Source organism: Diabrotica undecimpunctata, chromosome 1 (genome assembly GCF_040954645.1).
Source record: "Diabrotica undecimpunctata isolate CICGRU chromosome 1, icDiaUnde3, whole genome shotgun sequence".
NCBI classification, from domain to species: Eukaryota; Metazoa; Arthropoda; class Insecta; order Coleoptera; family Chrysomelidae; genus Diabrotica; species Diabrotica undecimpunctata.
In genome coordinates this window covers 137,255,475-137,282,938 of record NC_092803.1, presented here as the reverse complement: position 1 = coordinate 137,282,938, position 27,464 = coordinate 137,255,475, and the positions used below count along the sequence as shown (strand labels likewise).

The 27,464-nt window shown below is 32.6% G+C and overlaps 2 protein-coding genes across 8 annotated transcripts in view; one reads left to right on the top strand and one right to left on the bottom strand.

Moving 5' to 3' along the window:
- Positions 1–20,127, top strand: part of LOC140432206 (terminal uridylyltransferase Tailor-like) — a 76,734-nt gene extending 56,607 nt beyond the window's left edge. Inside the window, exon 4 of one of the 3 annotated variants that reach the window (XM_072520042.1) lies at positions 11,538–20,127. In XM_072520042.1, coding sequence (XP_072376143.1) covers positions 11,538–12,609 — 1,072 coding nt within the window. In that variant the 3' untranslated portion in view covers positions 12,610–20,127. The remainder of the gene's footprint in view (positions 1–11,537) is intronic. The other 2 variants (XM_072520037.1, XM_072520031.1) reach the window with 2 other exon arrangements.
- A 34-nt stretch (positions 20,128–20,161) lies between these two features.
- Ndg (Nidogen) overlaps positions 20,162–27,464 on the bottom strand; it is an 87,056-nt gene continuing 79,753 nt past the window's right edge. For all 5 annotated transcript variants that reach the window (XM_072520007.1, XM_072520002.1, XM_072520019.1 and 2 more), the window contains exons 17-18: positions 26,872–27,328; positions 20,162–22,087 (exon numbers count right to left, since the gene is read on the bottom strand). In XM_072520007.1, coding sequence (XP_072376108.1) covers positions 21,829–22,087; positions 26,872–27,328 — 716 coding nt within the window. In that variant the 3' untranslated portion in view covers positions 20,162–21,828. The remainder of the gene's footprint in view (positions 22,088–26,871; positions 27,329–27,464) is intronic.

The following is a 27,464-nucleotide window of genomic DNA, read 5'->3' as shown; positions in this document are numbered from 1 at the left end:
TCGTTGTGTAAAGGTAGCTATCTTATTCAACTTGTCCACGTAGACTGCAAAGAAATTGTTTTCGTCTTCTAATATATCCGAAACGATTAGGATTAGTGGAGTTTGTATTTTGTATAGTGTAAGTGTGTTGCATCGAGTGACACAAGGAACATCTCGTTCAAGTAATCGTTATAGTTCCGTATACTCGCCGCTGCTTCCCTGGGTTCCTCAGTTGTTTGAATCGGGCGTCCATCTATATTAATGGACACTCGGAACAACCAGGATGAGCGTAAGCATACCGACTGGTTATTAATCTCCTTTACAAGGAGATTAATACTCGACTACTGTATTTATATGAGTTCTGTTGAGATCTTTTGAGGGTTTTGTGACATAAAGTTGTTTGTGTATTGTGTCATTTGTTTGATGTCATATTTTAAAGAGCTGTCTGAGTTTAAGGTGTCTAAGAAAATTTGTAGTTGGTTATAATACTCTATGATTTATGGAGTGACTACGAATGATGAGTTTTGATGTGTATTTTAATGTGTGTAGTGTCTTTGTTGTGTGTAGTTAGGAATTTGTGTATTGTATGTCGTGTCAGTGTTTAGAATGTCAGTTGATGTGTAAGTTTTTTGAATGTCAAATCTAAAATGGTCCAGACTATGACCTGGAGGATGGTAATTGTTGTGTTGTGTGTTTGTGGTTGCGTGATATGTAAACGCAGGTACCTCGAATTGTGAGGCATATTTCGGCTAGATGGAGTTTTTTATTAGAAGATATCTATTTTTAAGTAAAAACGTCTTTAGCGATGTTGAACACTTTTTTTGATGGGAAACAAATCATTAAATACGCGACAGATTTTTGCGACCGTCATCAATACGTGAATTGTTCGCAAAGTGGCACAGCTCGAGAACTGTTCTACGGATCGTGATATATAAGGTCTTGTCGGAAAGAGAAGAAGGTAGATAGCACAATTGAGGAAAAAACAAACGTATCGGCATTACCAAAGGGGCATTACATTAGATCTCTATTGTTATTGGCCCTTTTGCAGCGTGTGATACATTAAATGAAAGAGGAGGGGATAAATATTATATTAAGATAAAAACAAACAAGGCGACTACCAAAAAGGCACTGCACAGTATCTTATATTATTGAACGTATAATTACATATGAAATATAGGGCACTACGGATGAAAATAGATCTACTAAAAAACTTCTTAAGTCAAAAAATTTTGATTTATTGACTTTAAGGAGGCCTCTGACTGAAAACAAAATAAACAACTGATACAATTCTAACATGCGATATACAAATGAAAGGGGAGGAGATAACGATTATATGAAGATAGAACAACAAACAAAGCAACTACAAAAAGAGCACTAGACAGCATCTTCGATCTTAATGAGTGTAAAGTTACATACCAGATATCATAGGTCACTATGAATGAAAATAAATTTACTATAAGACAAATTTTGATTTATTGACTTAAAGATGGCCTCTGGCTGAGTACAAAATAAAAAACTGATCGAATCTTAATTTGCGACATAGGATATAACAAATATATTAAGAGCAAAAACAAACTAGGCGACTACGAAAATTGCACTACACAGCATCTTAAGGTTACCTTACCTGAAGTAAAGTAAGTGGTAATAATAATATATAATAATAATAATAAGTGAAGTAATAAAGTGTTAAGGTTTTTTCTTTTTTTTTGCCAAACGAATGATTTGTGTATACTTACTTGGCACATAGATAGGACCAGATTTTAAACTTCTTTATAGCCTTCTCAATAGTTGAATGAACAGAGTCGCCTTCATTCTGACTATGTCCACATATCAAATATTTATGGGTTATTGAACATATTTTAGGGTATTTACCCAGAGCATAAATATACATAGCAATTAAAAATCTATTTTTTTGTTGACCACAACAATTATCTGAAAAGAAAACGAAGTCAAGCCCAGCTTCATTATTAGAAGTGCCCAGTTTTTTTTCTATGAAATTAAGTACACATGAACCTATTTCATCACTACCCCTATTTCCATGCCCTTTATGCCAAAAGTAGCATTCCGTTGAACCAGTTTTCAAATCAGACACCGTGAAGTTGTAGCAATTCAACTTCGATTTATAATAAAAAAAATAGATACAGTTCCTTGCCGCGTAGGAAGAACTACTTGCAAGTCATAGACTGATACAGTGTAATTGGGATTAGCCTTCGCCTTTTCTTGGTCCTTTTCTTTTCTCGATAAATCTTTTTCTTCCAAATGTAATACATACTTGTGTTCCAATATTTCCTTAGCTTCGCCTATGGCATATTCATACGCATCACACAACTCCCAGCGATCTTTTCTGGGTATAAAGAAACTAATGTTAAACTCTGTGTTAAACATTTTTGAGAACATCACTAAATTTGCGTGCGGTAGGTTGTTTTCCTGGCAATTTTGTTTATAGTCATTAAATATATCAGTTAAATTTTTTTCACCTTCGATTCACCAGGAATCGATCAAATGTGCTCACGAACTCCATCTTTAATCGATGGATCCAGGAACCCCTTTTCAGCTTTTTCAACAACCGTTATTGTAATTCGATTGTTGATATCTAGCGTAGCCATAAAAAAGTATTTGCATACGCGAACTTGCTCATTATTATTTATATGAAAATAGTATGCATTATTATATTGTCTCTCTGCACTGCTGTACATGTACGCTGGTTTGACTGGTTTCATGCATTTGTGAATGAAATTCCTCTGTCTATTTATATCTTCCAGGTCCCAATATTTTTTAAAAATATCTTTATTCGTATTTTCATCTATTTTAGTAGAGCATTTTAGCCGGCATTTATCTCCACAAGCAGGTCTGATACTCCTGCCAACAATAGGTTTTTGTGATTTAGATCTAGAGGTATATGCTTGGGCCAGAGTTTCGTAATTTATTGGCTTTGTTACTTAACCAGTTTTCTGCCACTGCTACTCCCTTTTTCCCTCTTTTTTTAGGACTGGCAATTTTGGTGTCTGCTGGATGAGTGTTTGCTGGTTGGGTGTCTGCTAGTTGAGTATCTGGTACTTCAGGTCCTGATCCTTGTAAGTTTGCTGCTAGAGTGTCTGCAACTTCAAGGTCTGGTACTTGAATGCTTGCTGCTGAAGTATTTACTGCTTGAAAGTCCGCAAGTGGAGTGTCAGCTACCTGGCTGACATTGTGTGAATTCGACAAGAAACCATTGCAACCTGGACTATAACTACTGCTTGAGCTGGAACTATCACTTGATGTAGAAGAGGAGGGCGAACTAGAGCTACTAGAATCTGATTCATAGTATGGATCTTTTATGGAATCATCATCATTATCACTTACGAAATTCGAGATTTGGAGTTCATCTTTCCGTTCTGGAGAAAAGTCAACCCGTAATAATGATGTACCAGGCTTATTATTATCGTTAATGCATGCTGAGCTAACCTGTAGAAAACAAAAGGGTCACATCGCCATCTCGCGGTAAATAGTTCAAATATAAGAGGGACGCTTTTATGGAAGAAAGTACGACTTATTTTAATACTTGTAGCATTGGTCATCTCAATAATGACGATTTTTGAGTTGTGACTCTTTTTTAGCGAAGGTGCGATATATAGCTATTATGCAATTACATCCTTCTTGTTGAAAAAAATAATTGCAAAAAGGGAAAATGTTTCCCAAATTAACGATATCCACATCATTTTTATTTATTTCAAATATGATAATTCTTTTATTATTAATTTTACGAAAAAAAGTTATTCTTCATAAAAAGCTCTGCATGGTCTAAAACCTAAGATGCAACCATCCGATATGACATTTTATCAATCTTATACGAGGTATGTAAAAAATATGAATTTATCCGAAAAGTTAAGTACTTTTATATTTTCACAATATTGAAAATTGTTACTATGAAAAGTTGTTTGGTGTAAAACTGTGCTTTAAAACGCAATTTGGGCGTAATTGAAAAAATAAATTGCAATTTTTTCTCAAATTACCCATACCGAAAAAACTAAAAAAAATGTTTGGGGTACGCCCTACGCCCTTTAGGGGTATAAAAAATAGATTAGAACCTATTCTCAGACCAGCGAATATAAAATTTCATAAAAATCAGTCCAGCGATTCGGAGGAGTATGGCGACTAACATTGTGACACACAGGAGAGTATTTAAGGTATAAATTTCCTCACAATTAAATTGCTAAATTGCTTGCCACGTAAAGCCCATATTACTAACAGAATAGAGAGAAATGTATAGAAGCAGTCAAAAAGAAAAAAATTATAAACACATAGTTACCGAGCCTAATCGCCAATCTTAGTTCTCAAGACTGTCGGGAAGTAAGCTGTTTTTCTATTTATTGTGTATATTAAGACTCAACCATGTTTTAACTCCACAGTATACATATAAAATAAAATTAAATGATTCTCCTAATTGTTCATGCGGAGAAGAAGTTACAAGGCACATGACATTAGGCTGATCAAAAATAATAAAGTAAAAGTATGAAATGAAGAAATAACCAAAATCACAAAATCACCAAACCATATAACCTAATCCAATTATTAAGATCAGAAGATTATAACTTTTTTTTAAAGGTTAAATTAATTTTATTGACGTTTCAATTTCCACTTTGGAAATCGTTCGCAAAATACAAACATTAGTAAATTGATTTACTAATTGATCAATTTACTAATTTTGAGAACGATTTCCGAAAATTGATACGTCAATAAAATAATTTAACCTTTTAAAAAAAGTTCTAAGTCTATCCAAAGTCCACCTGTTTCGTCTAAATGCCGTGATAGACGCCTGAGCGTCAAATTGTATCCTAGTCTAATATCCCAGATTATATTAAAAAAAAAAGATGAATATATTATAAGAGAAATAAAAATAAATATATTATAAGAGAATAATTCTTTGTAAAATTCAGGATTATGATTGTATACCTACGTAAACAAAGCAGAAGAAAGCAAGGACTCCTTTAGAGCCTCCGCATAAAAAATACAAAATAATTCCATAAAGGTAAGATGGCGAATGGACATTGACTTCGAAGCCAATAATGCTTAAACTCCCACAAAGACACAATATTGTGACACGAGAAATTTATATATATATACATATATATATATATATATATATATATATATATATATATATATATATGTATATATATATATATATATATATATATATATATATATATATATATATATATATATATATATAGTTCGTCCCAAACCCTTCTTTCAGTGCGTCATAGTTGATCGAATTCTCTCTAACACATTAAGCTAGAAGTGACAGAAAAAAACGTGAGTCTGTGATTATTATACATAGAACTTAGAAAATTATTTATCGTAAAGCTAATTCTACTTACGGGTGTATAATTGGTTGGAGTTTAGAATACGCTATATAGATATCCAATCGATGATGCGCATAAATATAATTTGACGCAGAAGGTCTCGATCTTGACAGTACTTTCACAACGTCAACTGATAAAATAATTGTCATTCCTGGTTAGTATTATCAGACATTTTACAGTGAAAATTTAATTTTGTATTTATTGTCATAAAAATATTTTAAATATGTCGAGATATATCGAGAAAGAACAAAGACAAATATTAAAATTATTAAATTATTTTCAATTAGAAAAAGAGGGATTACTATCCTGCAACTGTCAAATTTAACTAAAATGACATGCAATAATTCTCGACATTCTTAAAATCCTATATTATGTCAAAATTAGTGACGCACTGAAAGAAGGGTTTGGGACAGACTGTATATCTATCTATCTATATATATATATATATATATATATATATATATATATATATATATATATATATATATATATATAAATATGTTGGAAATATCGGGTATGTGGTCTATATTAAATAAAAATCTTTGTTTTTTCTAAAGCTCAATATTTCGCCATTTATTTAATAGCTTCATCGGGAGTAACTGTAAAAAACAAACATTTTAAAAAACACTGACGTACAGTTAGATTTACAATACTTACAGAAATTAAAAGATTATACACATAAATAAAATTGAATATTAAAATAACATTATTGTTGATGAAACTGTACATTTAATAAAATGCATGTTAAAATTTAAAATATCTTTGAGCACGTTCGTTAACAATAAATAAGATGGAATAAGTAAAAATTATTTCAAAATGCAAAAAATAACAATGTAAGAAAACATTAGAGGAATAGTATTTCTTTAATTAATCATTAAGGCTAGTTAGTATGATTAATCATTAAGGTGAGTGTAGTTTTAAATTTTGTTTAATATATTGCAATATATGTTGCTTAATTGCTTAATAGAAGCTTACTATACGCAGGTAATGACAATTGTTTAAATAATAAAGTAGATAAATTCATTAATGAGATCCATAAGAAAACGTTGAATTTAGAAATAAAAATAACTTGTATTAATGTTTCAAATGCGAAAAGTGATATTAATAAAATTAAGTGTGAGTTACAACAATTTGTTCCTAACAACATATTAACTGAATATGAACAAAGGTTAAAGAATAGTTTTTCCAATGTTTTCAACCAAGTCAAGCTTACTAATATAAAAAAGTTTGAACATCTAACTAATAACTTATTTTCTAACCACTTATTTTTAAACAATGACAAATGGTTTAAAAACTTGTCGAGCGTTGACTTTCCAAAAGAAGTGTCTGATTTTCTTTCTCTTGGTCTGAAATTTAGTGTTGAGTGTACACCCCCAGATTTTAAGTTAGATATTTTTTTAACAGATGTAGAAAATATTATCGATGAGGGCACAAGTAACAAATGTAGTAGCTAATTATCTACACAATTCAACATCTAAACCCCCCACAACATTAAACAAAACGTTTAAATATGTTCAAAAATATTTGAAGTTGCATTCAGACATATATATTTTACAATCTGACAAAGGTGGATGTACGGTAGCTATGAACAAACAGGATTATATCGACAAAACATTAACGTTGTTAAACGACAGATCGACATATATTCGTTTGGACAAAGACCCTACTACAGTGATACAGAAAAAATATAATGACTTAATAAAAACATTAAAAAACCAACATCAACTTGCTGAACAATTTGCAAAAAAGTTAACAATCTATGACTCATGTTCTGCTAAACTGTATTGTTTGCCTAAAATCCATAAATTGGACGTTCCTCTCAGGCCTATAGTAAGTTCTTTAAAGTCCACTACGTACAACATTTCTAAATTTCTTGCTGATATATTAAATGATGCCTTTGAATATCGCAATAATTATAATTCTAAGAACACATTTACCTTTGTCGATGCTGTTAGGGGAATGCGGTTACCAAAAGATTATGTTTTGATTTCTTTGGATGTGGTTTCTTTATTTACAAACATTCCATTAAATATGGTCACGGACATTATAGAATCAAATTGGAACTTTATAAAAGACTACACGACATTATCTAAAGGTAATTTTTTACTAATTCTCAGGTTCATTTTTAATAAGACTTATTTCAGTTTCAATGAAAAATTTTACTCCCAAATTTTTGGAACACCTATGGGTTCCCCGATTAGTCCCATCCTTGCTACTATTGTAACTGATCATCTCTTAGACAATGTGATCACACAATTACCTTTCGAATTACCATTTATATATAAATATGTCGATGACATCATATGTGCAGTTCCATCTTATCACATCAATACCACATTAAACATTTTTAATTCATTTAATGAACATCTTCAGTTCACAATTGAAACCGAAACAGATCTTAGTATATCATTTTTAGACACAAAGGTAATACGAACAAATGACAATATTGTGACATTGGATTGGTACCAAAAGCCAACAGCATCGGGAAGGTATATGAATTACTTTTCAAACCACACCACTCGTCAAAAATATAATACAGTATTGGGTATGAAAAACAGGGTAATGTCCATTGTTGATGATAATTTGTTACAAAAAAATCTGGACATATTATACAAAATTTTTCTAAACAACCGCTATCCTAAACATATTTAAAAAAAAACTCATTTACAGCAGTAATTTCTATGATGGTCCTGTCCTTGACTCTAAGAATGAGTCAATCAAATACAAAAAACTCCCCTTTATTAACGGTCTAACTCAGTCTGTCGTATCCATATTTAAAGATGTTTCCAATATTAATATAGCTAAATACAATACCATAAATAGCAAACAACTTTTTTCTAAAATTAAAGACCCAGTACCAACCTTATATAGGAGTAATGTGGTATATGAAATACCGTGTCTAGTATGTGAAAAATGCTACATTGGCCATACATCGCAGTGGCTAAAACAACGTATCACACAGCATAAAAGTGATTGCAACATATATTGCAATATATTGCAATATATTAAACAAAATTTAAAACTACACTCACCTTAATGATTAATCATACTACTAGCCTTAATGATTAATTCAAGAAATACTATTCCTCTAATGTTTTCTTACATTGTTATTTTTTGCATTTTGAAATAATTTTTACTTGTTCCATCTTATTTATTGTTAACGAACATGCTCAAAGATATTTTAAATTTTAACATGCATTTTATTAAATGTACAGTTTCATCAACAATAATGTTATTTTAATATTCAATTTTATTTATGTGTATAATCTTTTAATTTCTGTAAGTATTGTAAATCTAAGTGTATGTCAGTGTTTTTCGAAATGTTTGTTTTCTACAGTTACTCCCGATGAAGCTATTAAATAAATGGCGAAATATTGAGCTTTAGAAAAAACAAAGATTTTTATTTAATATAGACCACATACCCGACCACATACCATTGTTTTTTGGTCGAAATAATCACGTATATATATATATATATATATATATATATATATATATATATATATATATATATATATATATATATATATATATATATATATATATATATAGGGAATGAAGGGAATACTTCCAATATTTATATATTTATACCACGTCGCAAAAATAAAGGTTAATCTAACTCTCCCACTTTTCCACATTTACTTTGTCTTTAGTCATTGTTAATAATGTATCAACAACATATCCATAAGATTCTACAGTGACCGCTGTAAATTCTTAAATTTGTTGTGTATATTTAATAAATCGTGTTTCCCCTCTATAGATTGTCTCAATGTGACTAGTCTTTACAGGGTAAATGCACAACATCGATGCCATACTTCTTTGCAAACTTGTATTAAAATAAACGTCACTTCTTACTACTTAGCCTAATCCATCTTTTGTGTTAAGGGGAGCTTAAGTACTAATGCCCACTAACTAGCCTGCCTGACTTCCTTCTCTCAGTGGTTCTCAAACATAAATAATATTTGCTACATCATACTGGGATTAAATTAAAATAAAATAGAAATTAAGAAATGCCTTTTGTTTATGTCACACAAGCAGTTTGTTTTTATTTCTACAGTATGTGCTAGCGATACAAACCATTTGTTTATAGATTTAAATAAAATCGAATAAAATAAAACTAAAATATAAAGAAACATTTTATTTATGTATTGTTCCGTTCAAAAGTTAAGAAGGGGAGTACTTTTAAAAACCGTATATGTTGACAGTAACAAAACGTAGAATTATCCGAAAATAAAACTAATAAATAAGTTGAAAATAAAAAAAGTCATTGTATTTAATTTCGTGTGTAAGTAATCGTAATTGTACACCATTATATTTAGTTCCTTTTTCTGTCAGTCGCTGTCACATTTAATTTAGTTTCTGCTTCACTATCATCATCATCATTATTATCGTCACTGTCATCACTATCTCCGTTGTTTATATTTATAATAATTGGTTCGATATCGTCCAACAAATTGTCAATTTCCCACATTTTTTTTTTCTGTTGCTATTACGTGGTTTACGTAGTTTTTCCATTTCTCTTGCGTAATGATCTGGTACGCTGCTGTATTTAAATTTCGCATTTCAGCTTCTTTAAAATTCGCTTTGCGTCCATCTATATACCGTTTCACTTCACTCCAAACCATTTCGATGGGATTGAGTTCATAGTGATAGGGTGACAGAAGCCATTCTTGAATATCTTTTTTAGTGTTGAACTGTGGGAATTTGTTCTGACTTACTGCTGTGATAGGAGTCATTGTCCATTACCACAACAGTTTTTTCTGTCAAATTTAGCATTAAGTTATTTTCGAACCAATCTTCGAAGGTCGGTCCATCCATTTCGTCGTGGTAGTCCTGAGTATTTTTCTTCGCAAAAAACGTGAGCTCAGCTCCATCAACAAATCGACTGGTAGTGGATGGTAACAAAACACAAAATCCATATCACTCAGCAAGCGATGTAGCGTGGCCCGTTAAAAGTTTGGCAAAGTTTCTTCGACATTTACAACAGGTAATATGGTGTTTATTGTTGGTGGTATGTTGTCACGAAAAAATTGATGAACTATTCTACGAATTTGGCCCCTGAAACCTTCATCGTACTTGTTGTCACGAGAATTAATAACCTTTTGCTTCTTGGGCCTGCTCTTTGGAGATTGTAATCCAGGTGATAAATATTCCTGTCGTATGCGAAACAGAGTCTTTTCGCAAACACCACTCATTTCTGACACTTTCCTAATAACACTTGATACAGAATCGTTGTTATCCTGATTAAGATGATAATTAATAATATTCATTAGTATCTGCTTCTCTGAAAGTTTCAGAGCTTTTTCACGTTTCCATTGGACAATTTCCTCCATTTTGCGGTAAAAATTCGGCGTCAAATATAACAATAGCCAACAACAGAAAATAACAATATTGCCAACAGCAAATCACAACAACAGCCACCAACAAATAATAACAATAACAAAACAGTAACAGTACATCCAAGATGGTACAAATAATCGTAACTCGAATATTTTTACTCGCTCCGAAGAACAAATAAAGACTAATTGAGGCCCTGGATGTATCAAGCTTTTAAACATATTCTGTACAAGAATTACTCTAATTGCTTCTTCATTACTGAATAACTTGGAAGAAAGTATTTGCAGTTAATGTCAACCAAAATTACAAATTCTTTACACATTATGGCAGTAATTAGCACCGCAGGGACATAAATAACATTTTAAGTTTGGCAGTTAGTAGAAATTATCGGAATTATTTTAAACTTTGAAACAAATTTTTATTTAATGCACATTTTATCATACTACTGCTACTAATAAAAGATAAAAGTTGATAAGTTACTATTAGAAACAAATAATGTATAGTATTATGTAAAATTATTAGCAAACGATATTTGTAAATTACATAAAATTGTACGTGAGGACTTGTTGAGAACTCCTGGTTTATTCCGTTTATTTTGAAAGATAATAGAGAACGCCATCGCTCACTGCATAAAACTGGCAACGTCTTGGCGAAATTGAGACGATGTATAGTAGTTTCATTTCAGTAAATCGTACTAATAACTTTTCTTTACTTATTTTCTCTCTCTGTCTCTTCATCTGTTCTTAAAATCGCGAAATTTCATTCTTATACTAGTCAGAAATGAGGTTTATAGTGGGCAACATCCTGAGCATTTCATTTTTGAAAAAGCATTTTGTTTAAACAATCATTTTCAGTAATTATTTTTGTGTATTTCAGGAAACCATATCTACTTCCGTCCGTGGAAAATTTACAGAAGGATCCTGGTGTTGCTAATATACAAGATGGTTGGAATGGTGGTTTTACAAAGGTAGCAGTTATTTCAACACATCTGCATAATTCATCATTACTTGATTTGTTTGCCGATTTTTTCTCATTTTACGCCGATTTCGACTACGGAACATACGTTATATGCCCATATCTTGGACGACCTTTTAAGAAAACAGACTTTATGGAGCCAGATAGTCTGCCAGATGCATTCAAAATATATAAAAATGTCGTTAAAAATAAAGACATTATGCCATTAAAACTAGAATCCGGGATTTGTATCCAGGATCCTTTTGAACAGACGAGAAATGTAACTGCAGTTGTATCTCTAAAGCTCTTACAGAATTTTGTCAATCTGTGTAGATACGGAAAGCAAATAGTTGAGCAGGAGAAACAATTTTTGTTTAAACTGTTTTATTCAGACCCGCCTAACTTTGAAAGGCAAGCCGTGGTACAAAATGACGTTATTAAATTTAGTATTCAAATGTCCCCCCATTTTAATTACCTGAGTAAACAAGTTGACAAAGATATCGCCGATAAAACTGCTGCTACAAAGGATCTTTGGTTTAATTCTGTTAAAGACTTCATGATAACAGTACTTACAATTTTTTTACGATTCTCTGTAGAAGAAATAAATCAATCAGGTGGTAAAGTACGAAAACTAAATCATCCCAGCGACGCATCTAACGACGTACAACTAGCTCATTTGAGATGTTCCGCGAAGTTAGCTTATTGGCAAAATCGAAAAAATTCTCCCAATAAAAACGAAGCAAAATCACTTATAGATCGAGAAAAAGCAATTACTGCAGAAATGGACTCACTCTTTAAAGACATTACACCTTTAGTGAACATAATCGAATTTGATCTTTTCCTGGAGAAGCGAATAGATCCGGCACAAGTGTTATTCAACTTTGTGAAAATACATTCATACAAAAAAACTTTTAAGGCGTTTGGGCAGTTTATAAGTGTTCGGTTCGACAGTTTGTTTGAAACATATGAAAGAGAATTGAATAGTTTCAGTTAATAGGTTGCTGAAGTATTTAGGTATATTAAAACTAAAACAACTGTTGTTGTACGTTCACATATTCAACGACATCACAAATTAATGCTAGCAATATTTAGTTATTTTAAAGCGATATTTTTTTGCTGGGCAACGCTTGTGCCAAGGAACTTATCTTATACACGGTGTAATAACAGTGTTCCCCACCGGATGTATCTTGGTAACTACAAAGATGGAGTGACGGGAAAAATTTCGTAATCAATTCGATCAAGAGAAATTTACTTAAATTATTTTAGTTTCAAATATTGTCGATATTTTTGGTAAATATGTCTGAAGTATTGTAACTTCAAATACGTATTGTGAAAGTTTAATTAATCCTACGCTTAAGTTTTTTCCTTATTATGAATTATAATGATAGAGGGCGTTAGGTTAGGTTAGTTTTAATATGAGTGGGAGCTTAACCACTCTTTCACTCGAACTAAGAGGTCTAGTGTGGCTCATCCCTAGATTAAAGTTGTACCTTCAGTCCAAACTTTTTAACAAAGTCTATTATGGCCTTAGGTGATACTTCCACGAAGTCCTAGGGCTCGAGTTAATAATGCTCAAATGGATTAACCCTTATCCTATCCAACCCTGGGTAGTTGCACAAAACGTATTCGGCCGTTTCGTCCATCGCCATCAGCCTGACAGAATGTGCAATTCGCACTTTCTGTAAGTCCGATTTTGTTCATGTTCCCCTTAAGGTGGCGTTATCCTGTAAGGGAGACGAACGATTATTCTCCGATCATTTTCATTCATATCTAATAGATCTTTGGATCTCTTCTTCGAAGGTTCATGTGTAAAAGCCTTTGAATGTTTGCGACCCTTTTGTTCGTATCAGTAGTTACGTTTCATCCGTTTCACGAAGTCCGATATTGTTTTTTTGGCTGTGCTTCTTGCCATGCCAACTCCTAGGAAGTAGCACAGTGGGGCGAAAACGGCAAAAAGTGCTTAAAAATGTTTTTTGAAGCGAATCTTCTATACTGGCGTTCTATTACGTTTTTCTCATTTTTCTTTATATAATGATTAAATTTACTATCAAATGATATTTATTTATATTTTATTATAATTTAATATATCGTTTGAATTTGACATGTCTGTCAGAAGTAAACAACGTATGCTTTGTTAATACGTCAACGGGTGCGTTAGGAGCAAACATAATAATTCATTGAATTATTTTAATTTGATTATAATTTGTTTAAAATAATAATAATATATAAATAATAAAATTACTTTATTCATTTTTAAAATATTATTTAAATTTTAAAAATATAGTAAACATAGGATAAACCTTCGCGCTAGTCTACTATACCGCCTACTGTACCATTTTTTTCTATATTCAGTCAATTGATGATTAGTAAATTTGAATAGATCTTCCTTTTAGGCAATCAGTACTGAAATTTTAGAGCCCTTTGTCCACTACAAAATTAACGGTAGCCTTTAGACGACAAAGAACAATGAGTGCGGGAATTTGCAAAAAAAAATCAGCAAATAATCCGTTTTTTTATTAAAGGCGGGTATAATAATTTCTCTCGTGTTCAAGGATACTAATAATAGGAAGAAAATGAATAATCCAATATTCAAAACGAAAATTAGTTTTGATCAGTCCCAAAAACCTAGGGAATTCAACATTTTTTTTTCAAAACACTAAAGTCGTAATAAAAAACGCTGAGACTTCGAGTTTTATATATAAATGTACGCTTTTTAAACATAAATTACCCCTGTATATTTACATAACACCCTATTTACATAAACACCCTGTATATTTTGATATTTTTAAAAGCTGGTTAACAACTTGATCTCAACGAACCATATCATGTCGAGTCTATTATGAATTATACAGGGTGAAATTTCGAAATTATAAAGTGTGGAAACCACTTAGTTTAGAACTAAGATAAAGAATGGTTAAGTGCTATATTTGGTCTGTACTTTTGTATGGAGCAGAAGTGTGGACACTAAAAGTATCAAGTATGAACAGAATTGTAGCATTGCAAATGTGGACTCATAGACGGATACTGAAGATACCTTGGACAACAAGAAAAACTAATGAGGAAGTACTAAATAGGGTCAACAAAGATAGAGAATTGCTAAAGACTGTTAAACATCGGAACCTATAGTGAGGAGAAATCGATTTAGAATACTATAACTACAACTAATCCTTAATGGCAAAATAGAAGGCCGTAGGAAGAAAACAGGTTTCTTGGTTTCAATTCGTGAATTGACTGAGATATCAAATGCAGGACAATAATTCGATGTGGCAGAAGATCGAAAAGCCTCGGCAATAGTGATCGCCAACGTCGGATAACTCTGATATGGCACGTGAAGAAGAAGAAGAAGAAAAAGGAAACCACTTATGGAATAAACTTGTTTGTGTCCTTATTTTAGAAAATTATGAAAAATGCTGGAATTCACCAATTTTTAAATTCAAATCTGCGGTTTTTAAATTTAAATCTAACCCGTTTACGGTCAAGGAAAGAAAAAACTTGTAAAACATGAAAATAATATATGTATGGTTAAAAAATAAATGGTGTATATCGAGTAAATAGCCCTCTAGTAAGGTAAGTCCATTACAAAGATTTGGGAGAGTTTCTAGCACCAAATGCAGACGGGCCGAAACTAATTTCATTTGGCAGCAAATTTAAAACGTAGGTTCTGAATTTTAGGCGGCAAAATTCAAAAAGTATGCTTTTAGTGGAAAATAAATATAGTCATAAAATAAGAAATAACTAGGTACTTATTGTATGCCAAAAAATATATTCCCTCTGTAGAACTATATAGTAGACTCTACGCATTTTTAGATATAAATGTATAACATAATATCAGACAGAGAGAGTGTATATTATGGCACAGGAAAGTTTTTATTTATTATTTTATGACTATATCTGTTTTCCATTACATTAACAAACCAAAGTCCCGAAAACAACAAAATAAAATACAGATATCCTGACACTTGTTTATTTATATAATTTTCTTTGGTATAGTATTCGCAACAAATATCCTCCTCTTCATTCCTTAAGCCCTTGTCAAGGTGTGGGTGGGGACACTAAATATTGTTAGCTTGCTGTCTTCATTGGCAGCGATCCTGTACCACTTCATGTAGGGATTTTTCCACCAATCTTCATTTGATCTTCTTATTGTGTTGGAGATCTTCCTTTTGATAAACAAATATAGATGTCTTTATATTCATTAGTACTGTTTGTTGTAAGTTTCATACCTTCTAAAATACTCTTCCTTCAAGGACCATCTGTAGATAATAAAGTGTAAACTCTAGCATTTCTGCAAACTCGCTCTTCAGGATCATCACAAATTAGCACGTTACTATTGCTCAGAAGTAGAAGGTCCATGAAAATCTATAATAATGAAATATTATTAAAATTAAGAATGTATGCCTTTTTTATAAAATAAGGCAACTTTTAGGAATGCAATTATAAGAGTTAATAGTTTTAATGATTTTAAAATATATATAGTACATAAATAAAATATTTTATGTTGGTTAAGATTTAAAGGTAATTTAACTACAGAAGCAAAATGTACAAAATAGTATTGAGTTTGTATTTACTAAAAAAATTTTGGGATAATTAGGGGCTGTTCTTACCTGGTGCTTGTAAAAATAAACACCTAATCCTCAGAATGTTTAATGGCTCTTTGTCCAACTTTAACTAACTTTCACCCATCCACAAAAGATATTCTTTTGATTTTTTTGATTTTTCATACTATACCATTTTGGTATTGTATCTTCTCTTTTAGCAATGTTTATTAGATATATAAAAATTGATGTATACTGTTTTTATCTCCTATTTCTCAAATTTGGAATAGGTACACTGTTTTTATAAGACAATTTGCAAAGGTGTGGATTACAATGTTGCCACATTTTTTTTCGGTGGATACTTAAAATTCTTTAGAAATAAGTTATTGTAAATTTAAGTGGTGATTTTAGTAGAACTTGCTACAATCTTTGTTAAACATTGTATAGACTGTAAGACTGGTAGGAAAAATTGTGAACTCTCTCTAATAAACGGAAACATATTGCTAGTATTTTTGTTACTATCTTTCGGTAATTTTGTAATACTAACGATAAACTTTTTCCGTATCTATACATATACATACATGCAATCATAATTTTATAATGCTCAGGTATAACTACATCTCTGTAACTTGACGAATATCATCCAAATCGATGCGGAAATGTGGAAGTGAAATATCACGTGCAACAAAATTAGTGTTGCGCTTGGTGTATATTCTTAATTACCGTAAGTCGTTATTATTATTATTCAGATTTATTATATAGATTATAATTATTATAATCCACATTAAGCCGTACGACTCTCACTCGCTCTAAGGGGAAAATTCACTCTTTTCAGATACCTACGCTATCGAAAGGACTCTTTTCATGCTATCGAGCCCTAGGGGATTATGTATGCTGGAGTATATCCTAAAAATTTTCTTACACATACCTACGCTATCAAAAGGACTCTTTCCATGCGATCGAGCCCTAGGGGATTAGGTATGCTGGAGTATATCATAAAAATTTTGTACACATCTGGACATCTTTGACAGCAGTAAAGATTTATGTATGGTTTTATAGAAGCGTTCATTCAGACTTAGCTTTTTTATGTTTTCTAGGAGATTCTTCGGAATGACTCCAGCAGTATAGAGAAAAATAGGTATTGCCTGGGTACTTTCCATTGTCCATTGTCTTCGTATTTGAATTTACAGATATCTGTACTTGGCGATCTTTTCATTGTATTTAACATACAGATGATTCCTCTTTTTTATTTATTTTGCTTCAACCACTTAGGGTTATTAGCATAAGAAAATACAAAAAAGTGATAAAGACATACATAGGCGTATACAAAATATCACTTAAATAATAAGGTATACAATATATATTTTAATTATTGATGTATTGTGTTAAATTTTATTAAAAAAGTTTATAGATTTTAAGAATTCTATCAAGTCAGCTGCGTATTTAGATTCTCCTAGAAGTTCTTTTAATGTTTTTGGAATGTGGTGATATAGTCTTTCAACTGAGTATATTGGACAGTCAATCAAAATGTGCTTCACTGTCACTTTACATTCACAGACAAAACACACTGGTTCCTCTTCTCTCTTCAACAAGTATTCATTTGTTGTAGAAGTATGTCCTAATCTGAGACGTGTATTAGGACTTGATGTTGTCGCTTTGAAGGCAAAAATTCCATAGAAGGACGGAAGATTTTATTTCTATCAATTTAGTGGTGCTTCTATTCCATTGGTTTTGCCAAACATGGTGAATTTTTCTTTTGACGGTTTTTAAGGTTTTAAATCTAAATGCACCGTTCGATTTTCCACTGATGCGGCTGTACTGGTTACTGCGGACCTAGCTAGACTATCTGTCTTTTCGTTAACATCTATTCCAACATGTGGCGGTACCCAGAGGATCTCTACTGTCAAATTGTTGTGGTATATACGGTATAAAATTAACTTAATCTGCTGTAATGTTGGATTAGAGGGATAAATACAGATTATTGCTGTTAGGTCTCGCCACATCAATTAGTGTTGCTTGTCTCGTTAATTTATTAACGAGAGTTCGGTTCCAGTAGAGCTTGTAGTTGTCATTCTCAAACATATTCTCAGGAATGTATTGATAATATGGGAGATGGTTCACTTGTAAAAGTCCCAGTTTTTTGGCTAGTTCTCGGTGAATCATCTTTCCTACTGAGTCGTGGTGTTCTTTATAATCAGTTCCGATAAACGCTTGGAATCCCCAGGAAAGATGTTGGATGGTTTCTTGGGCTTGACATCCATATCGGCATTTGTCGTGTTGGAACTGAAGGTATCTGATGATATATTTCAGGTAAATTTTAATTGATATAATGGCGAGTAATGAACCTTCTGTTTCAGGGAATATCTTTCCTAATGCTAACCAATAGTTTGACGCTATATTGTCGACATAGTCTTGACTGACTTCATTGGGATGTTGTGCTCATTGGTGCTCATTTTTTAATCCTTAGTAAGATGGTTTATCCGCATTTCTGGTTCCGTCAGTTTAATCTGTGTTGTGTCATATACTACGCAAACCGCGCGATGCAGAGTAGATGTCTCATGCAGCCGAAAATAAGTTAAATTAGCAATCTGTTTTTTAATTGCTCGCTTATATATAGTGACCATAAGACCTATTCCTCCTAAATACCGTGGTAATGTCTTTCTGTCTACTGCACTTCGAGGATGGTGTTTTTGTGCCTATATGCGGTGTGTTCGTACTTTTCGCTGAAGATTTTCTGTATCCGTCTATATGCGAAGGTGTTTAGTCTATTATTATTATATTATTATTATCATCGCAGATTTAGCCATATAACTCACACTCCCTCTACGTGGAATATTCTCTCATCACAGATACCTACGGCATCAAAAATATTGAGCTCTGATGGGACTCTTTCCGCGTTGTCGAGACCTAGGTGACTTGTTATGCTGGAGTATCTCCCAAAATTTTCGTACACATTTGGGCTTCGAGGGTAGTACAGCTTTCTGCATGGTCTTATAGAGATGTTTTATTTATAGATATAGAGATGATTATTATTATGCAGATTTAGCCATATGCCTCACACTCCCTCTAACGGGAAAATTCACTCCTATCATCAAAAGGATTGAGCTCTGGTGGGGCTACAATGACATAATTTTGTCGCGTTATTTCTATAATTTCGTTGTTTGATATATGTGAATACTGTCCATTTAGTAATAACAACACTGCGGATCCTGTGGGTGGCATAACATGTTTAATAACGGGTAAAACCAGTTAAGGAATATGATGTCTTGCATCTAACCCAAGGGATAGCATTTCTCAACTGAACCAAGTGGTGCATTCCTGATTAGATTATCGGACATATTTTCCGGTGGAATATAAAGTCTAGCATAGTACATCTTCTTTATTTTTAATGGAACACCGTTTGTTTTTAAAATCTTCTTAACGACCTGATCTTAACAAACTAGTATGAATAATAAAAGGTGAAATTTTGAAATTATGTATATTGAATTATTCATAATATACTCTACATAATATACTTTTTTGAGATGAGGTTGTAAAGTACTTTCTAAAAACATAAAAATATACAGAGTGTTTAATTAAAAATAAAGATGATGGGCTATGCTAGACTTGTGTGATTCACCCTGTACATTTAAATTTATGTTTAAAAAGGACACATTTGAATTTAAAAGTTAACATGTCCTAGCGTTTTTCATAATTCTCTAAAGTAAGGACACAAACAATTCTATTCCATAAGTGGTTTCCACACTTTATAATTACGCCACCTAGGAAAGATATCTGAACTACCAACATCGATGGGTCTCATGATTTTTGTAATTTTTTTAAAGCAAAGACAGAAATAACTTTATTTCATAAGTGGTTTCTACCCTGTATATTTTGTGTAATCATATCCTCAATATCATTTTAATTATTTATTTAGTTTATTTGTGTTAGTCTTTGTTCGATTATATTAATTGTCTAGGTTGTGATAAGTGATTAATGTATATTGTTAGTATAAGGAAAATAAAAACAATATTCTATTTTTTACAAAAAATTAGTTTTATTTTACATTTTGTACTGTTCCTAATTAAACACTCAGTCTAAACTTATCTATTTTAAAATAATTTTTAGTCGATGGCACAAGAAATTTTTGAACAATAATAACTAGAATATTTCGTAATATTGTGTTCTGGAAAATGTGAAACTAATAATCTTTTTTTAATTATAAAATACAAAAACAGTTTTACTTTAATGAAACACCATGAGATTATTGGTTTTGCATAATTTCATGAACCCGACTAACTCATTTGATAATGACAATCGATGAACGAAACTATGAAATCCGACATTACTGAAAATATTTAATTGTCCGCAGTGCGTTCTCATAGCACGACAGAGTCAAACTAGTTTTGCATTAGTAAAATAGTTGGAATATATATTGTTTTTCTTATAGTCGTTTTTAATACTTTATATTCAATTCACTAAGAAATTAAAATAGTTAATGTTTTTAGGATTCATTTATTTTTTCGGGCATGCGTATTTCAAAGGTTCTTGAAGTTTTGAAACATCCCTAACAATAAACGAAAAGCTACAACCAGGTTGAAGTGAATACAAACCTCTATCGGTAGAAAAATATACAGTCGAATCATTTATGAATTAAAAGCAACCGAGACAATAATAATTTAACGATTAAATGAAGGGTCTTAGCAAAAGAAAAATTCCACATGGAGACCAATAAAGACCAAAAACAAAATGTTTAACCTTCCTCTAAAGGACTGTTGTGTGGTGAAAAGAAATGAGAATGAAGAGGCTGTATTTAGAGAAAGAATATTTATCTGATGCGGTCACGCATCATGTTCATTTATTAAAAATGACAATATAATGACGCAACATCACAAATTAAAACTGATAGATTATCATCGTAAAGATTTTTGGTTAATATAGGTCTGGTGTATATCGCCAACCTTATTTAAAATATATCTTGCAAACGCATTGAAAAAGTGTAAACGAAAATGTAGAGACATGCGTGTGTAACTTGGAGAGAACCGCAAGAAGAATACAGAAAATGGAGATTTGAAATAAATACCGAAAAAAATACTAAAAACCTGCCAATATGGCGTTTATATGTCCTATATAGGACATAATCGATAGGCATTTTAAGACTGATGTATTAGTTACTTTTCTGGACTAGTGATGTGAGATATCTGCTTGTCCAGGTTGGCGTATATAAATAAGTACCTATACTTGAACAATTCGACTATTAATCGGATTAAATAATGATGTATTCAAAATAGAAAACAGATGGGTGATATGCAAAAATGACTAAGTTTACAATATATGAAACCTTTAATAACATAATACGACTCTATCAGGGTATTTAAAGCGAATAGAAAAGAAGGCATAAATGAAACGAGTAGCACTACACACAAGAGGTAAGTAAAAGGAGTAGAAAAATTACTATTCACCAATGAATATACACCAATTGTGAAGCACAAAAAAAAACAAATGAAACAAAAGAAAAAGCAAGACTAGGTGCGATAGTTGAATTAAAGACCAAGAAAAATATTTTGGGTGATAAAAAGCAAATATAGAACGTTGGTAACTATTGCAAAGAGTTTTTTTTTTATTTTTTATTACTAATAAAAGTATTGTTCAAATCTTGTAGTTATACCTTTAGAATTATTTCGGTTTGCGCAATTTATCTATAAATTACAACTTGGTGTAACGTCGGTGTTTTGTGAATCTTTGCCACACAGACATTGTTTGCCACCTAAACCATTCGGAAGACATATGTGATCTTTGGGACATTGATTCTTGTAGTACTCGCAGACGTTGGTTAAAGATGGACACTTGTTTGCTACAGCTACCAGTGCAAATAGCCTGTTTCCGGTGCCTCCTAGTGGGACAGGTAGAGGTGGAAGCCTCTTTAAGTTGTATTTTTCTACTCTTTCAATTTTTTTCCTGTAAAATATATTATAATCGTTAGTGTAAACCTACTAAATTGATAAATTATTCATATAAATTACCGAAAAGGTGTCTAGTTCATAACTTTATAAAGTAGTATTTTTTTTAGTGATTTACATTAGTTTTTTATTTAAATCCAATATGGCCAATCAGAAGTGCTTTCTTCATTCCCGCATCCATCAATATACACAGGAGATTGCAATAGCCATAACACACTGCATGGGGATATAACCAATGTAATGTTGAATGCGAACAACTAATTGAATCTACAACCCAGATCTAATATCTATATCCACCAAAGATGACTGCCATAACCTTGCCACCAGAAAAGTTCTTGATACTTTCCCAAAATCATAGCATAGGCCAGTAATAACAGTAACGATATCATACATATTGAGTCTAATGTAGAGAACTGCGAAATATTTGCCAAGCTGTGCTAAAAAATACATTCCACGCGGCCTAACGAAATCCTACATTCCATGCTGGACTGAAGAATGTACAGACCTGTATGATCAATACGAGTAAACTAGGGACCCAGACGTAGGTGAACAACTTCTAGAGTCTCTGAATTCTGCAAGAACCACTACGTGGAGGGAAACTCTCGAAAACCTTTTCACACACTTAAGTGGTACTGTCTGTACCGACTCAGAAAACTGGAAACACGCCCTAATATCCCGAGAACTAATCCTTTATCACCAAACCCAGAAAATATCGCGACACGTATTGCCCAGCTCTCCAAACCAGTCATAAAAAAGTTCATAAAAGAAAAGTACGATATCAGCTTAAAAAGATCATAACTGCACATCAGCAAAGCCTGCCAATCATGAGACAAATTGAACTCGAGTAACTTTTCAACACACTAGACTTAATTAAGTCTCGCAAAGCTACAGGAGTTGACAAAATATTTCCCGAGTTCATAAAAGACACTGGTCCAAAAACTCGAAATTGTACGAGATGGTACCATGAAAATCATTTATTATCCTAGTAAATTAAATGAAGTGCAACCGATTATTTCAAATTAGCGTTAATGAGAAAACTAGTAAATTAAAAACAAATATTTATTTATACAGGTGACATGGCTTTAGGTATACAAGAAAGAAACATCTAGAAAGCCCAAGCTATTCTAGAAGGCGACCTAAATATTATTAACACATACTTTAAAAAATGCAGCCTTCAACCAAATCCTAGTAGGTTACTGCTTTCCATTTAAATAGCCGTGAACTAAACATAGAAAGCGAAGGAGTTATTCTAAAACATAACCAAACCCAAAATATCTCGGTGTAATACTAGCTCGGACTACAACTTTTAAGCACTACTTACATAAAACTGCAGCTTAAGTCAAAACTCGTAACAATATCACTCATAAGCTTGCAAACACTTCTTGGAGAGCCAATACACACACAATCAAGACGCTCTTGTGTTGGTCTTTTTAACAGCTGAATATTGTGCAGCAGTCAACACACTAACGTTATAGATGCACAATTAAATGCGTTGGTCTTTTTAACAGCTGAATATTGTGCAGCAGTCAACACACTAACGTTATAGATGCACAATTAAATCTAACCATGAAATATATTACGGGAACCATAAATAGTACGCCAGCTCAATGGCTTCAGGTTTTAAGCAACATTGCAGCACCCAAAACACGACGGTTAGTTGCCCTTAAAGCTCAATACCAGAAAAGTCAAAAGTATCCATCACTGCCAATAAATATCGACATGGATCAGCTAAACCAGGGCCAAAACAATATTTCAAATAATTTCACAATTGATGAGTATTGAGTATGAGTATATATGAATGAAGAAGTCAACAACGCACACCTAATAGAAAATCCCACAGTGAATCCCAACGGTTTCTCTCTTCTGTGCCGAGAATTGTGTAATCTGACTTTCTTTTGTCAATAATTGCTGGCGACGAATGGTGCTGTATAATGAAACTTTGAACAAGCTTCATCAAGTAATAAGATGAAAACGTTCAGGGAAGCTCTCACGTGGTGTCATTCTTTTGCACGACAATGCTCATGTCTCGAAAGTAGTGACAGAAAATCTACATTGAATGAAATGAAGGATATTTGAGCATCCACCCTATAGGCCCGATTGACCGCTTTGAGAGTTTCAGAGTCTTTAAGATGAACAAAAAAAAAACCGTATAAGAATGCTTCGAGCAACAACCACAGGAATTCTTTAAGCAGGGTGTAGATCGGTTGGTGAAGCAACGGGATATGTGCCTTAATTGCAGTGGCAATTATTTGCAGATATATTTGCCAATACATTTTTTCTGGGCCAAAGATGGGTTTCAACTGAATAAGCGTCGTAGTAAATCCATTTAGAGCAGGGGTTCCCAAACTGGGAGGCGCGCCCCCCAGGGTCGTGAGGACATGACATAACACGCATTTGACAACCGAGCGTTTCCAAGCACTGCCTCCCTCCTTATTTCCACCAGATGCAGGTCAGCTAACCGCAGCTAAGTAATTGTGATTATATGATTCAGTGTTTGAGATACCTAGGCCTAGCCTGCACGTATTTTTGCATTATAAAAGCGTACGTGTTGTGAAATTTTAATTGTCGTAGTTGAATTTCATTGATTTGAGTAAGAGAAGTTATTGTAGTCAAGATGAGCTCAGGAAAGAAACGCAAGTATAATGATGATTATATCAAATATGGGTTTATTTGTATGCGTAAATATAATGTCGAACATCCTCAGTGTGTAATTTGCTATGAAGTATTAAGCAATGATGCAATGAGACCTAATCGTCTTGAAAGACATTTGTCATCTAAACATTGTCATACAAACTCTTTTAAAGACAAACCAAAGAAAATTTTTGCTACAAAATCTGAAAATTTAAAACGCATGAAGTTGGATAGTACTACTGGTTCTACGACTCAGTCATCTGAAAAAGTGTTTGAAGCTTCATATGAGCTATCACTTCTGATTGCTAAAGAAAAGAAGAGCCATATTATTGTAGAGACGCTTGTTAAACCGTGTTTGTTAAAGGCAGTTGATATTATTCTTGAAACGCAGAGTAAGCAAAAGTTATCTCAAATACCTCTTTCTGACAATACTGTGAAACGTCACATTGATGATATGGCCGAAGACATACAAAACCAGGTAGTTGATGCAGTAAAACAATCGCCATTTTTTGCTATTCAGCTAGACGACAGTGCAGACATAACACAATGTTCTCAGTTAATTGTTTATGTTCGGTATATTGAAAACGAAAGAATGAAAGACGAGCTATTCTTTTCTACAGAGTTGGAGACCACGACAAAAGCTATTGATGTTATGAAAGCAGTGTCAGACTTTTTTAACAAACATGAACTCTCTTGACAAAAACTGATGTTGTATGTACGGATGGCGCGCCTTCAATGCTTGGTTGCAACTTTGGAGGCGTAAAATATCAGCAAACCCCTGCAATTATTCGAGTTTCCCCAAAGTAGAGTCAATCTCAGAAGAAACACGCTTCAAGGACATTTATGAAGGATCAAGTTTGAAAATCCAAATATCAAACCATTTGGAGAGCCTAATTGAAGAGTTCCAGAAATACTTCCCAAACACTTGTGACGATAGTATTTTCAGAATGTCAATTGACCCATTCCATGTCAACATAGACTCCCTGCCTGAATCACTTTAAGAAGATGCTTTGCGAGTAAAACATAATTTTTCTGACAAATACAACTTTGATATAATGGACAAACCTTCATTTTGGTTAAAATATTTCAAACTGTATCCTAGTATATCACGGAAGCTCTTAATTTATATTTGCATTTTTCAAGCACTTATTTGTGTGAAAAATCATTTTTAACACTTGTGACAATTAAAACAAAGTATTGGAATAAACTTGATACTGTTAGTTACACTTGCGTTGTGCACTTACTAAAACTCAGCCACGAATAGGCATACTAGTAAAGAAAATGAAAGCACATTCATCTCACTAACCAACCTAATGTATATTTCTTTTATTGATAATTTTTGTATTTTATAAAAACTGATATTATTGTATCTTATGGCAGTATAAATAAATGCTTTGTTTTCTATGTAATACTTATTTGTTTTTGTTTTGTTCCTAGGCCCATACAATTTAGTGTTAAGGGGTGGGGGGCGCGAGAAACTTTCATTTCAAAAAAAGGGGGCACAAAATGTTTGGGAACCCCTGATTTAGAACTTATAAACCTATCGTCTAGATCTTATAAACCTATCCATTTAAATCCTACGTTAGCCTTTTTATTTTTTGGCCAGGGTTTGAACTATTGATCTACTAGTACGATTCGTCCAACTGCCCCGCTTGGCTATCTGACAGACTATTGAAATTATATATTGTATATTGAATATATTTAAATATGGGTGTAGATATATCATCGAGCAAAAAGACAAAAGAGGGAATCTAATCGTTATGAAAAGGCGACCAAAAAGTGGCCTCTGATGGCGGACATATCCGGAAATGCGAATGCGCCAAATTTAAATTTTCTGACACTTATTAACAGTAGCTATAAAATAGTTTTCAGAGTGTGTCTTAGACGAGAAAATTTTAATTAAATATTAACGATAACAGTCTAAAATGTGAAACAATTTTTAAAAAACTTCAATATAAATAAGATTTCATGTGACAGTTGGGACAAATAATAACATAACCCAACTAAATTTGATTTCTTAAACAAGGAAAGACTCTCTTTCCTTGTTTAATTTGGCCTCTCAAGATGGCACTTCCTGTCTAACAATATTTTTGCCCCCACTACCTTTACATTCCCTCTTTTGTCTTTTTGCTCGATGAGATATATACTTACGTGATCCAATCTGACCAAAATATTTCCTTATCTGTAGTGGTAATACCAAATGGATAAGTGCAGTTACTGGCTATAGTCTGTTTCTGCCTACTATCAAGATGAACGCATTCAATTTTCTTGGTACCAGCATCCGCATAGCATAACTGTTCTGTTTCGAAGTCGATAGTTAAAGAATTGGGAAGGGACACATCCGAACCTTGCAAGAAAATCCTTCTGTCGGAGCCATCAGCGTTGGCCCATTCGATTTTTGGATCCTTGCGGTTCCAGTCTGTCCAGAAAATCTTGCCTCTTTGGGGGTGAACGGCTATGCCTCTGGGGTTAACTAAATCAGTGTTGAAAAGGGTTCGGCGTAATTTGGATTCTATGTTCGCTACTTCTATCGTGTCTAACGTGGAATCAGTCCAGTAAATATTACGGGAAACCCAGTCTATAGCTAGACCTTCAGGTGATCCTATATCTGAATTTAAAAATAAAAATTATAAATAAGAAACTATTAACAGTAGACAAATTAAAATTGAAAGCTTTCCGATACTATTCGCTAAGTAAGTAATTGTTTTTCTTAAACTTTGTCTTTTTTTCTATGCATTCCATTC